The sequence below is a fragment of the Budorcas taxicolor genome, chromosome 8 (assembly GCF_023091745.1).
Source record: "Budorcas taxicolor isolate Tak-1 chromosome 8, Takin1.1, whole genome shotgun sequence".
NCBI lineage: Eukaryota > Metazoa > Chordata > Mammalia > Artiodactyla > Bovidae > Budorcas > Budorcas taxicolor.
Window position 1 is genome coordinate 41,951,547 of NC_068917.1, and position 13,825 is coordinate 41,965,371.

At 42.5% G+C, this 13,825-nt stretch overlaps 1 protein-coding gene across 1 annotated transcript in view; it reads left to right on the top strand.

Moving 5' to 3' along the window:
- The first annotated feature begins 4,794 nt into the window (after nucleotides 1-4,794).
- ERMP1 (endoplasmic reticulum metallopeptidase 1) overlaps nucleotides 4,795-13,825 on the top strand; it is a 58,557-nt gene continuing 49,526 nt past the window's right edge. Inside the window, exons 1-4 of the mRNA XM_052645184.1 lie at nucleotides 4,795-5,138; nucleotides 6,451-6,752; nucleotides 10,612-10,739; nucleotides 11,316-11,421. Coding sequence (XP_052501144.1) covers nucleotides 4,795-5,138; nucleotides 6,451-6,752; nucleotides 10,612-10,739; nucleotides 11,316-11,421 — 880 coding nt within the window. The remainder of the gene's footprint in view (nucleotides 5,139-6,450; nucleotides 6,753-10,611; nucleotides 10,740-11,315; nucleotides 11,422-13,825) is intronic.

A 13,825-nucleotide genomic window follows, 5' to 3' on the forward strand; every position in this document is an offset into this window, starting at 1 on the left:
ACTGTTATGATTTCATTAATTCACACAAGAAATATTTATTGACAACATAGTACATGTCATGTTTTGTGTTAAGAGAAGGAAATAAAATGGTGAGCAAAGCCAGATATGATTCCTGCCTTCATGGAGCTTACAATCTAATGAGGAAGATACTAAATAATTACATGCATACAGGAAGCTATTCAGTTCAGTTCAGTTGCTCAGTTGTGTCCGACTCTTTGTGACCCCATGAACTGCAGCACACCAGGCTTCCCTGTCCATCACCAAATCCCGGAGTCATGACCCAAACTCATGTCCATTGAGTCAGTGATGCCATCCAACCATCTCATCCTCTGTTATTCCCTTCTCCTCCTGCCCTCAATCTTTACCAGCATCAGGGTCTTTTCAAATGAGTCAGCTCTTCGCATCAGGTGGCCAGTGTATTGGAGTTTCAGCTTCAACATCAGTCCTTCCAATAAACACCCAGGACTGATCTCCTTTAGGATGGACTGGTTGGATCTCCTTGCAGTCCAAGGGACTCTCAAGAGTCTTCCCCAACACCACAGTTCAAAAGCATCAATTCTTCTGTGCTCAGCTTTCATTATAGTCCAACCCTCACATCCATACATGACCACTGGAAAAACCATAGCTTTGACTAGACGGGCCTTTGTTGACAAAGTAATGTCTCTGCTTTTTAATATGCTATCTAGGTTGGTCATAACTTTTCTTCCAAGGAGTAAGCGTCTTTTAATTTCATGGCTGCAATCACCATCTGCAATGATTTTGGAGCCCAGAAAAATAAAGTCTGACACTGTTTCCACTGTTTTCCCATCTATTTCCCATGAAGTGATGGGACCAGATGCCATGATCTTCGTTTTCTGAATGTTGAGCTTTAAGCCAACTTTTTCACTCTCCTCTTTCACTTCCATCAAGAGGCTCTTTAGTTCCTCTTCACATTCTGCCATAAGGGTGGTGTCATCTGCATGTCTGAGGTTATTGATATTTCTCCCAGCAATCTTGATTCCAGCTTGTGCTTCATCCAGCCCAGCATTTCTCATGATGTACTCTGGATAGAAATTAAATAAGCAGAGTGACAATATACAGCCTTGACGTACTTCTTTTCCTATTTGGAACCAGTCTGTTGTTCTGTGTCCAGTTCTAACTGTTGCTTCCTGACCTGCATATAAGTTTCTCAAGAGGCAGGTCAGGTGGTCTGGTATTCCCATCTCTTTCAGAATTTTCCATAGTTTATTGTGATCCACACAGTCAAAGGCTTTGGAATAGTTAATAAAACAGAAGTAGATGTTTTTCTGGAACTCTCTTGCATTTTTGATGATCCAGCAGATGTTGGCAATTTGATCTCTGGTTCCTCTGCCTTTTCTAAAACCAGCTTGAACATCTGAAAGCTCATGGTTCACGTATTGCTAAAGCCTGGCTTGGAGAATTTTGAGCATTACTTTACTAGTGTGTGAGATGAGTGCAATTGTGCAGTAGTTTGAGCATTCTTTGGCATTGCCTTTCTTTGGGATTAGATTGAAAACGGACCTTTTCCAGTCCTGTGGCCACGGCTGAGTTTTCCAAATTTGTTGGCATATTGAGTGCAGCACTTTCACAGCATCATCATTTAGGATTTGAAACAGCTCAACTGAATTCCATCACCTCCACTAGCTTTGTTTGTAGTGGTGCTTCCTAAGGCCCACTTGACTTCAGATTCCAGGATATCTGGCCCTAGGTGAGTGATCACACCATCGTGATTATCTGGGTCATGAAGATCTTTTTTTGTACAGTTCTTCCGTGTCTTCTTGCCACCTCTTCTTAATATCTTCTGCTTCTGTTAGGTCGCTACCATTTCTGTCCTTTATTGAGCCCACAGTTGGCTTAAAACTCAACATTCAGAAAACAAAGATCATAGCATCTGGTCCCGTCACTTCATGGGAAATAGATGGGGAAACAGTGGAAACAGTGTCAGACTTTTTTTTGGGGGCTCCAAAATCACTGCAGATGGTGATTGCAGCCATGAAATTAAAAGACGCTTACTCCTTGGAAGAAAAGTTACGACCAACCTAGATAGCATATTGAAAAGCAGAGATGTTACTTTGCCAACAAAGGTCCGTCTAGTCAAGGCTATGGTTTTTCCAGTGGTCATGTATGGATGTGAGAGTTGGACTGTGAAGAAAGCTGAGCGCCGAAGAATTGATGCTTTTGAACTGTGGTGATGGAGAAGATTCTTGAGTCTCTTGGACTTCAAGGAGATCCAACCAGGCCATTCTGAAGGAGATCAGCCCTGGGATTTCTTTGGAGGGAATGATGCTGAAGCTGAAACTCCAGTACTCTGGCCACCTCATGCGAAGAGTTGACTCATTGGAAAAGACTCTGATGCTGGGAGGGATTGGGGGCAGGAGGAGAAGTGGATGACAGAGGATGAGATGGCTGGATGGCCAGATCACTGACTCGATGGACATGAGTCTGAGTGAACTCCGGGAGTTGGTGATGGACAGGGAGGCCTGGCGTGCTGCGATTCATGGGGTTGCAAAGAGTCGGACGCGACTGAGTGACTGAACTGAAGTGACTTGCATGACATGTTCCCTTGGTATCTCTAATTTTCTTGAAGAGATTTCTAGTCTTTCCCATTCTATTGTTTTCCTCTATTTCTTTGCATTGATCGCTGAGGAAGGCTTTCTTATCTCTTCTTGCTATTCTTTGGACCTCTGCTTTCAGATGCTTATATCATTCCTTTTCTCTTTTGCTCCTCGTTTCTCTTCTTTTCACAGCTATTTGTAAGGCCTCCTCAGAGAGCCATTTTGCCTTTTTGCATTTCTTTTTCTTGGGGATGGTCTTGATCCCTGTCTCCTGTACAATGTCACGAACCTCTGTCCATAGTTATCATGTACTCTATCAGATCTAGTCCCTTAAAGCTGTTTCTCACTTCTACCGTATAATCATAAGGGATTTTATTTAGGTCATACATGAATGGTCTAGTGGTTTTCCCCATTTTCTTCGATTTAAGTCTGAATTTGGCAATAAGGAGTTCATGATCTGAGCCATGAGATCTTACAATTAGGGGAAACTGGATTCATTAGATTAGGAGGTTCTTGCTTGAGGAAGTTCCACTTAATGTAAGACTTGAAGGATAAAGAGGAGTTAAAACTAGGCAATGAGAGGAGGGAAGAACATTCTAGACAACTCACCATGTGAGAAGATCCTCTTGTGGAAGGAAAGATGGTGAGCAGGAAGGACTTTGAAAGGCCAGTGTGGCTGGAGAATTGGGAATAAGGAGTGCCCTGGTCTCAAGTGGGCCTAAGCAATAGGCAGGAGCAGACCAGTCGGGTAGTGCACCTTCCCAGTCGGTCTCTAGGTTAACAGATAGGGTACCACAGCAACTCCATGTTGGAGATGCGGAGCTTTAAAGCAGACAGGCTCCTTGCAGCAGCATGCAGGAAGAAGACTAGATGCTCACTTAGGATCTACTCTAAAACTAGGGCTCATCCCCCCACAGGGCAACATGGAGGGAGGAAACCTTCCTTTCCAGAGTGCCATAAGCAATAGGCTGTTTTGCTACTGCTGATAAGTCACTTCAGTCGTGTACGACCCTGTGCAACCCCATAGACGGCAGCCCACCAGGCTCCCCTGTCCCTGGGATTCTCCAGGCAAGAACACTGGAGTGGGTTGCCATTTCCTTCTCCAATGCATGAAAGTGAAAAGTGAAAGTGAAGTCGCTCAGTCGTGTCCGACTCTTCGTGACGCCATGGACTGCAGCCCACCAGGCTCCTCCACCCATGGGATTTTCCAGGCAAGAGTACTGGAGTGGGGTGCCATTGCCTTCTCCGAGGCTGTTTTGGGAGCCCACTAAATTAGATTTAAGTCCTTCATCTGTTACCTGTAAGTTCTTCAGCTATTAAGTGGGAATAAAAAATACTTTCTTTTCAGGATTCTTGTGAGAACCAAATGAGATAGTGTATTAAAGCACTTAACACAGTGCTTGGCTCATGGCAGGTATTCAAGAAATAATAGCTATTATTTTTCTTAGTCTGTTAAATGGAGACAGTGGCTACCTCACATGGTTTTGATGATCTGTGATTAGATTACAGTACGTGGAAGCACGAGGCTAGGGCTCCTCTGTGCAGTCCTATTTCTAGTCTGAAGAGCTGCTGCTGCTGCTGCTAAGCCGCTTCAGTCGTGTCCTACCCTGTGCGACACCGTAGACGGCAGCCCACCAGGCTCCCCCGTCGTTACTAGGAGCCTACTATTTTTCAGAGCCTGTTCTAATGCTCCCTGCGCAAGCTGGGCCATTGCCTTCATGATGCATAAATGATGACCCTTGTGCAGTCTTTTTTTTTTTTTTGCTTTTTCCTTCATTCCTTATTTTACATATAGCAGTTTGTGGGCAAGGGTGGGATGATTTGGGAGAATGGCATTGAAACATGTATAATATCATATATGAAATGAATCGCCAGTCCAGGTTCGATGCATGATACTGGATGCTTGGGGCTTGTGCAGTCTTTTAAAAGCAGTCTCTTTTCTCACGTTTCCAAGTTTATGGCTATCTGTCCATGTATTAATCTGCGTCCCAATACCAGGCAGGGAAGCCCTGCATAAGAAGGCACACCCATCACACCCAGTCGGCTGTGGGCGCTGCCGCCGAGCCGCAGGCTATCTGCCCAAAGAACCTGAGGCGCGGCGCCGCGGGACCGGCCAATCAGAAGAAGTTTGGCCCTCTGCAGTTTCCGTCCGCTCACTAGGAGGCGCTGCGGCCGCCGCGGCGGCTCCTGGAGCTGTCGCGGGCCGGGGCGGTTGGACTGGCTGCTGATTCTCGTGGCCATGGAGTGGGCTTCGGAGTCGGGGGCCGTGAGGCGGCACCGCATCGGAGGGGAGCGCCGGGACGGCCCGGCGGCCACGCAGCAGCCGGAGAGGGAGGCCCTGGCGCCGGAGCCCCTGGCGGACGCGTGCGGCGGCGGCGCAAGGACGCGGAAGCGGAGCGGGGAGCGGGGCGGTGGTGGCGCGAGCCGGGGCGCGGGGACGGGACTGTCTGAGGCGCGCGCCGCGCTCTGGCTAGCGCTCTACCTGCTCGCGCTGCGGGCGCTTGTGCAGCTCTCGCTGCGGCAACTCGTGCTCCGCGGGGCCGCTCTTGGCCAGCAGGGAGAGTTCGACGCGCACCAAGCCAGGTACTGCCCCTCCCACCAGGCCGGTGCTTTCCTTTTCAGCCCGGGGCACCTCACCTGAGTGTACCCGCCCCGCGGGACCGCCCGGGCTCGCCGGCCCTGTCCGGCTGCACGTGGGGTGGAGTGAGGGTGGCCTCGCGTGTCCCCCTTCTAGAGGTACAATTTAAGGGACGCGGGGCTCGCACTGTCCCTTGTTTGAGCTTGTGTTGCTGGTGGTCAGGGCAATTAGGTTGGCTTTTCCACCCACTTTCTGGTTGTTAGTCGTCCCCATCTCTCAGAGCAACTTACACTTTTTACTCGCCCTCCTGCTATACAAACGCAAAGCTGTGAAATTTGTGAACCCAGTTAGGTTTTCGGGGAGGGTTCGGAAGGGAATAATGCAGTGATCTAAGTTTTTGAGGGTACAGGTCTCAAATCTGAGCACTATGAAGGCTTTCTCTGGAACACGGCACATTCACAGTTTTACAGTTTCAAGAAGTTCTGAGATTCCTGGAGCTTGTCCTTGGTGTGTCAGGTTTTTTTGTTTTAATTAAAACTTTGCTCATTGGTTTCTTCTAAGTATGCCAGAAAATGTGAATTAAGTCACAGGTTTTGTAAAAACCAAAGCTCAGAAAATCATATGCTTGCAGAGTTTTCAACAGCTACTGTGTTTGAAAAAACTTTTAAGTACAAAGCACTGGAATCTTTTTTTTTTTTTTTAAAAGGCTTCCTGAAACACACCTCCGCCCCCTTTTTTCCCGATTTGGAATGCAGTGAAAAGACAAAAAAATTTTTTGTTTGTTTTAGGGGTAGAGTTGGTTTAGCCTGAATTGAAGTTACTAGGCCCTATGTGCACACTGGGAGGGCTGAGGCCATTCTTCAAAATAAAAGGGTTTTCTTTGCTTATTTAACTTCTTGACTAAATTGTCTTTGCTCATTGGTTTCTGCTGCTTAGAATCAGTAACCCAGAGTCAGTAACCGTCCAGAGTATGACAAAATAGTTTGCTGTCCCATCTAGCTATCAGCAGTTACGCATTTTGAGTAAACTCCCTGGTCCTTGTATTAATTCTGTGTGGGGGTTGGGAGAAGTTGGGAGTGGTGTGGGTGGAGAAAACTGAAGGGATGAATTCATGGAAGGCAAAAAAAAATGATGGAACTTGGCAAGTGATTTTCACATGTTACCTGCAATAATAAAGGCAGCCTTTTTTGTGAGAAGAACTTGTTTTATGTCAAAGAACTTGTCTTTTGGGGAGGGAGAGTGTGGAGGGATAGTTGCTCAAAGTGTTAGTTTTAAGCCAGCATGCCCTGTCATCATGCTTCTTTTCATTGCTTCCAGGGATTATCTTGAACATATAACATCCATTGGCCCCAGGATTACAGGAAGTCCAGAAAATGAAATTCTGACAGTACATTACCTTTTGGAACAGATTAAACTGATTGAAGCTCAAAGCAACGGCCTTCACAAGATTTCAGTAGATGTACAACGGCCCACAGGCTCCTTTAGCATTGACTTCTTGGGAGGGTTTACAAGCTACTATGACAACATTACCAATGTTGTGGTAAAGCTGGAACCTAGAGCTGGAGCCCAGCATGCTGTCCTGGCTAACTGTCATTTTGACTCGGTGGCGAACTCACCAGGTATGTGCCTGTTTTTGGTCATTTTGAGGTCCTCATAGCCCCCAAAGTTTGTTAACTCCAAACTGCTTGAGCAATTGTGGGACACCATTTTTTGAGACAAACCCTTTTTTTCCATTGTGGTGGAAGACAGCATAATTAGAATAGTATAATTTTGTTTATGATTCTACCTTTTAGTATTCCCTCAAGTGCTTTATTTACTTAATTTTCAGACATTAGTGCCAGCAGCCCAGCTACAGGGCATCGAGTGTTTCTACCAGACTGAAATAGCCTTATCATTGTTACCAGTGTGTGTTCTTGAGTCCTGGAGTTAGGTTCTGCCCCTTTAAGTGTTTACTCAGCTAGGTGTTGTGCTAGGCTCTGGGAATATGGGATAAAAGAACCGAGACTCATTCTCCTAGCAGTTTCTTTCGACCTGTTAAGTGAGAATTTTGATCCATTGGAGATGCCATACTGTTAGAGCACATTAATTTTTAATCCATAAATCTTGCCTGAAAATAGTTTTCCAAAATAGAGTACTTGATGTTTATTACAGGGCCTGAAACAATAAATATTTGTTGAATGAATATCTCCTGAATTCAACTTCAGTTTTTTAAAGCAAGATTCCTCAGGGAAAAGTTTTCAGTAGCTAGGGAATGTACATAGGGAAGAATAGAAAATAGCATTTTACAGTGAGATGGCATCTGGTTCAGTCCCCTCATTTGACAGGAATACACTTAGCTGACCACCACTGATCTGAGACAGGGCCTGGACCTGGGTTTCCTGGCTAGTCGGTTCTTTTAGCTGTATTTGAAAGAAAGGAGAGTATTAGGATGTAGTTAATGTTCCCTTTGGCAAACTACTTAACCTCTTCTTTCTTCAGTTTCTGATTAGAAAAATAGAGATATAATAGTACTTTCTTAATGGCATTGCTTAGAGGATGAAGTGAGGGTTAAATTTGAGTGAAACAGTAGACTAGCAACTGGCATGAAAAATCCTTTTTTTTGGTTATTAGTATTTATTTAATATTAAGTTCAATGTAGACATGCAGAGTTATACATAGTCTAAAATAAAATTTATGTGCTTGATAAAATTTTTTATACTAGGATATCTTTAGTTGGAAATCTTGCCAGTTGCATTTAGAATGTAATGTGCTTTTTCAAAAATCAGCATGCACTCATGGTTTTTTACAAAGTCAGAAATACCTTTTTGTGTTGGGAAAATTAGTGGTCTTTTATGTCCAATTCAAAGCAGTAATAAGCATCACCCTTTGCCTACTGTTTTGATGCTTAAAATCTAGGAAAGAACAAATTAACACCATGGTTATTTAAGAGCATTATGTAAGAAAGATGTATATACAAGTGTCAGAAACAGTGCTAAATGTTAGAAATCATATATGGAGTCCAGGCATAAGGATGGGATTATTTGGTTACTGGAACCCATTTTTAACTAAAATTTTATAAGGATACCCATGCCAACAATCTCAGGGAAATTTCTGTCATTAATAAATTGTTAAAGATAGTGTTAAAGACATTTATAAAATAGACTATCACCTAAATTTTTTTCGTGGATGAACAAATTGAAGCATGAGTTTTTTAAGAGTGCTTCTGAGTAAGAGATCTGAAACTTAGGAATTGATATCAGTTAGGAGTAATGTTACCCACAGAAAGGCCATAAACACCTTCTTGGGTTTGCACGGTTCCAGGCTGTTATTCTGGAGGTGGCTTCAGTTTCAATGATAATTCTAAATGGGAAGGGATGTTGGTTAAGCATACAGCCCTTTTGATACCGTCCTCTAACTTTCCTTCTCTTTCTTAAAGATGTCTGACCCTTCTCTAGGTTTGTTCTCAGACACCAGAGCTATTAAAATAGATGATAAAAGTACAGTTTAGCGTTTAATCCACCCTATAGAGATATATATCTTTCAACTTCCATTTGTCTTCTTTTGAATAAAGAAAAATTTTACTGCTTTTTATTTTAAAGTAACTCACAGTCTCAAAGTTAAAGACCATTTATTTCATTTGGTTCTTGAAAGATGGCACTTTTTATTGATAGCTACATGTACTTCCTGCTCGATAGTAATGAGGTAATTATTACTTTGCTTCACTTTGATTAAATTACAGTCCAATAATCACTACTAAGACAAGTACTTTGGGCTTCCCTGGAGGTTCAGAGGGTAAAGCGTCTGCCTACAATGTGGGGACCCGGGTTCGATCTCTGGGTCAGGAAGATCCCGTGGAGAAGGAAATGGCACCCCACTCCAGTACTCTTGCCTGGAAAATCCCATGGACTGAGAAGCCTGGTAGGTTACAGTCTATGGGGTCGCAAAGAGTCAGACACGACTGAGCAACTTCACTTTCATTTTCTTTCAAGACGAGTATAGCTAACAGGTAGTTTCTTCTCAAGCAGGAATGAGGTCTCGAATTGAATAGCACCAAAACAAACACTTTAGCTGGCTGCAAAGCAGTCCATAAATGTGTAGAGAAAAGAAGGGAGACTGGCACTGAATGCCTACCGCACGCGTACTAGACGCTCGGCATGACTCTGCCGTCCTCACAGCACACCTGTGATAGCTGTCATTAGTTTGCCCTCCAGTCCAGCAAGGAGCAAAGGGGCAGAGCTAGAATTTACATCCAAGTCTTTCTTACTCCAAAACCTACACTGATCTCTGTAGTACCCTGCCTCCCAGCATGTAAACCCAGAAATGCTGTGCCTATGTGCTTTGATTATTCTTTAAACTTTTCATTATGGAAAATTTCAAGTGTAGACAAAAGAATAGTTTAATGAACCTGAGTGTACCTCTCTCAACAGTTCAGTCTTGTTTTTTCTGTACTTCCCCCACCCCCTCCCCTTGACTATTTTGAAGCAGATCTCAGGTATATCAGTTCTTCTGTGGCTATTTTGGGCTGGTTCATTGAAAGATAAGAACTCTTTTTTTGACATGCTCATAATACCATGAATACCTCACTGAAAAACTTAGTAGTAATTCCTTAATACCAGCAAATTGGAGTAGGTAATGGCAACCAACTCCCATATTCTTGCCTGGAAAATCCCCTGGATAGAGGAGCCTGGCAGGCTTATAGTCCATGGGGTCACACAGAGTCAGACATGACTGAGCGTGCTAACAATATCAGCTAATATCCAGTTAGTTCCTTTAATTACCTCTTACAGTACTTTTAGAAGTGTTTAAGTACAAAAGTCACCTTTATAGTCACCTTTAATTAATAGCTAAAGTTTCTGAATCAAGAGGTTAAGTGATTTGATAAGGTCCTCTGTTTTATCAATTCTTAGACCAGGGATATTATTAATACTTTGGTCATTAACCCCCTTTCTTGTTTCCATCAGGTGTCTTCTTTATATTTTTCCATCACACGATCCCCTTGGAGAAACTTTTAAAATAATGCCACACTATCCAAACTGACCCTTCTAAATGTGGCGTGATCTGCAGCTTTTATGATTTTGGCAGAAAAACTAGCAGGAAGGGAGTGGGTGGCAGTTGGAGATGACATAGGAAACCAGAAGTGAAGATACTACAGAGGATGTGAATAAGGATAAATTAAATTGCTTTTGGTGATGAGAATGCCAGTTTTCAGTATTGCTTTAGGTCCCCTCTAGTTGATTAGTTAACAAATACTAACTGAGCAACTGCTGTGGGACCAGGCACAGTTGGAGTTACTGAGGGTAAGTCAGCGAGCAAACCAAAGATCCCTGTCCTCCTGGAGGTCAGTGCTGGTGGGTGCAGTTATTACCTGATGATGGCGGAGCTGTGCTACTGCAGCTGTTGTGATGCTGCCTTGGTAGGAAAACTCCTGTTCTTGCCATGATGGTTTGTGCTATAAAGATTTTAAAATCTGAGAAGCAAATCTGTTTTTCTGATTTAAAGGTGCCAGCGATGACGCAGTTAGCTGTTCAGTGATGCTGGAAGTCCTTCGTGTCTTGTCGACATCTTCAGAAGCCTTATCTCATGCGGTCATATTTCTCTTTAATGGTGCTGAGGAGAACGTCTTGCAAGTGAGCTTTCACTATTTTAAAGACTAGGCTTGAGTAATAGTGACAATGAGAATAGTAATAATAGCTAACACATGGGTTTTGATGGAGTACTTTAAAAAAAATCGATAGCCACTTATGTATGCATGGTTAATTTTGAAAACTCAGAACAGATCATCTTGTCAGTGTTTAATTCATTATAGGGCTCTCCGATGGCCTAATTATTTGGCTCAGGTTTTCTAGTTTCAGTGATGCTTTGAGGCAGGCACATGTCATGAGTGCCCAACCATAGGAATAGTGCCTTCTTTTTTGTGTTTTCTTTTGCACAGGTTCACACTTAACTAAAGATGCTGTTTGGCTTCACTCACGGGAATGAGGCTGCCTTCTGTGATGAGTGACTTTCCACTGAGCAAACTGCACACGGCCATTAGTCAGAGGGAGAGAAACAGAGGATGTCTTTAGATCCTGCCTTTGAAAAAAATGATTGTTCTGTTTTTTTCTTTGCCTCATCAGCATAGACGCTCCATCTTTTAAAAAAGCACAATAAAGACTTCAGTAATATTAGATTGTTTACCCAGTATTTGTTTTCTTCTCATTCAGGCCAGTCATGGTTTTATTACCCAGCACCCCTGGGCCAGCTTGGTCCGTGCATTTATTAACTTGGAGGCAGCAGGTGTAGGAGGGAAAGAACTTGTATTCCAAACAGGTATGTGAGGCTATGCATTGTATATTGTAATGCAATTTTTGTTTTATAAAAGTGGAAAATTTCTGAATGTGAATAATCTAATGAAATGAGCATTCTTTTTAAAGCATGAGATAGCTTTAGCTTGTCTTTTTAAAGTTTTTAACAAAATAATATTTAATGTCATAAAAATCTGGTAAATCATATTAGAGTTCAGAGCTCAGATTTGTTTAGTTAGGAGATACTGAAATCTGCTATTGGTAGTTTCATGCTATTATTTTTCTGCTCTGTTAGAAATGTGTGTAATGCGTTTTAGCCAGAGATGTTGCATTTGTTAGAAACTTAATATTTAGGCATGAGGTGGGCTAGGGGAAGTGAATAAGGTGATATGGAAACTTTTAAAATATTTTTAGCACCTTTCACAGACATGGTATTGTTTAAGTTATAAAGATATGCTAAGTATGTCTTCATATCCTAAACAATACACATTTTAATATTCTCCATCCAACTTATTTTAGATTTTTTCCACTCAAATGTATATTTTAACTTCAGTCAAACCTTTGAGGATCTCAAAGTTATGTGGTCAGAAGCAAGGTTCTCCCTTCTTTTCAACTCATAGCTTTCTGCTTACTCTTCATCTGAATAGTGAGAAGAAGCTGGTATGTAATGTCTGTGGGGATAAGTGGATGACTCACTATTATCCATTTCCCTCTAATTCTTGGATATTGGTCAGGATAGGAGAAACACTTGATATAATAACCACCAGATCAAAAAGCAGCAGGAGAACATTCTGTAAGCAGAGAGGACACTGTGTCTTTCTTTTCTCTGAAAGTATCTGGACCACACATGAGCAGGAGTGTGTCTTTTTATATTTTCTCTCCTGGAAATATACTGTAAGTACCTTCACATCCATGCTTTGTTTGTTTATTTTTGGCTGTGGTGGGCCTTCATTGATGCATGCAGGCGAGCAGGGGCTACTCTTCATTGCTGTGCACGGGCTTCTCATTGTTTTGGCTTCTCATTGCAGAGCACAGGCTTAGGCGAATGGGCTTCAGTAGTCGCAGCGTGCGGGCTCTGTAGTTGAGGCTCATGGGCTTAGCTGCTCCACGGCATGTGAAATCTTCCCACACCAAGGATCAGACCCGTGTCCCCTGTATTGGCAGGTGGATTCTTATCTACTATGGCACTAGGGAAGTGCCACACACATTCTTTTTAATTTGTTATCACAGGACCCTGCCCCTGAACTTCTGTAACCCAGAGAAGAACCAGTTTTAAGGTTTAGTCTGTGTCTTTCCCTGAATTTTTTCTGGGAAAAAATGCATATGTATTAATGCATGCATACATATTCTGTGTATATATATTAATATATCTTTCATACATATAATCCAGAGAAATTAAAACACATTTACCTAACTCCTGGGTGTATATCCAAAAAAACCCCCCTAAAACCCCATTAATTCAAACATACATGCAGTGCAGTGTTTCTAGCAGCATTATTTACAATTGCCAAGATATGGAAGCAACCTGTGTCATCAACAGATGAATGGATAAGAGTGTGTGTGTGTGTATGTACAGTGAAATACTATTCGGTCATACAAAAGAATGAAATTTTGTCATTTTCAGCAATGTGGATGGACTTGGAGGATATTGTGCAAAGTGAAATAAGACAAAGACAGATACTGTATGATGTCACTTATATGTGAAATCTAAAAAATACAACTAGTGACTATAACAAAAAAGGAGCAGACTTAAACAGAACAAAACTAGCAGTTACCAGTGGTGGGGGAGGGGCTCTACAGAGGTGAGGAAGACGTACAAACTGTTGAGTGTAGGACAGGCTCAGGGATGCATTGTACAACATGGGGAGTATTGCCCATACTTTGCAGTAACTCAGATGCAGTAACCTTTAAAAATTGTGTTCAAAAATTTAAAAAAAAGAAACACATTAACCTAGGGTTAGCGAGGGCAAGACACAAGTCATTTCATTTATTTCTTTACATTTATTGAGTACTCACTTTACTGGTTTAATTTATAGTCCATGCTCTTTTTACTAAATGCAGACCATTAAACTCAAGAATCCTACAGTTTACATTTTAGATATATTGGCATTATTTTGTTAATAACAGTCACCACTGGATGGTAGGCATTGCTGATGGAGCTGTGGTGTGAGTGACTAGAGGGGAGGATGGGGCAGACTGTGAAAAGCCAATTTGAATTCTCCATTGCTTCATAAACTTAAAACCAGAATTGCCATTGCAGCTTTACTTATACTCTTTATAGTTTTCTGTACTGTTTACATTTTTGCATTTCATATGGGCTTCCCTGATAGCTCAGCTGGTAAACAATCCACTTGCTATGCAGGAAACCCTGGTTTGATTCCTGGTTCAGGAAGTTCTCCTGGAGAAGGGATAGGCTACCTACTCCAGTA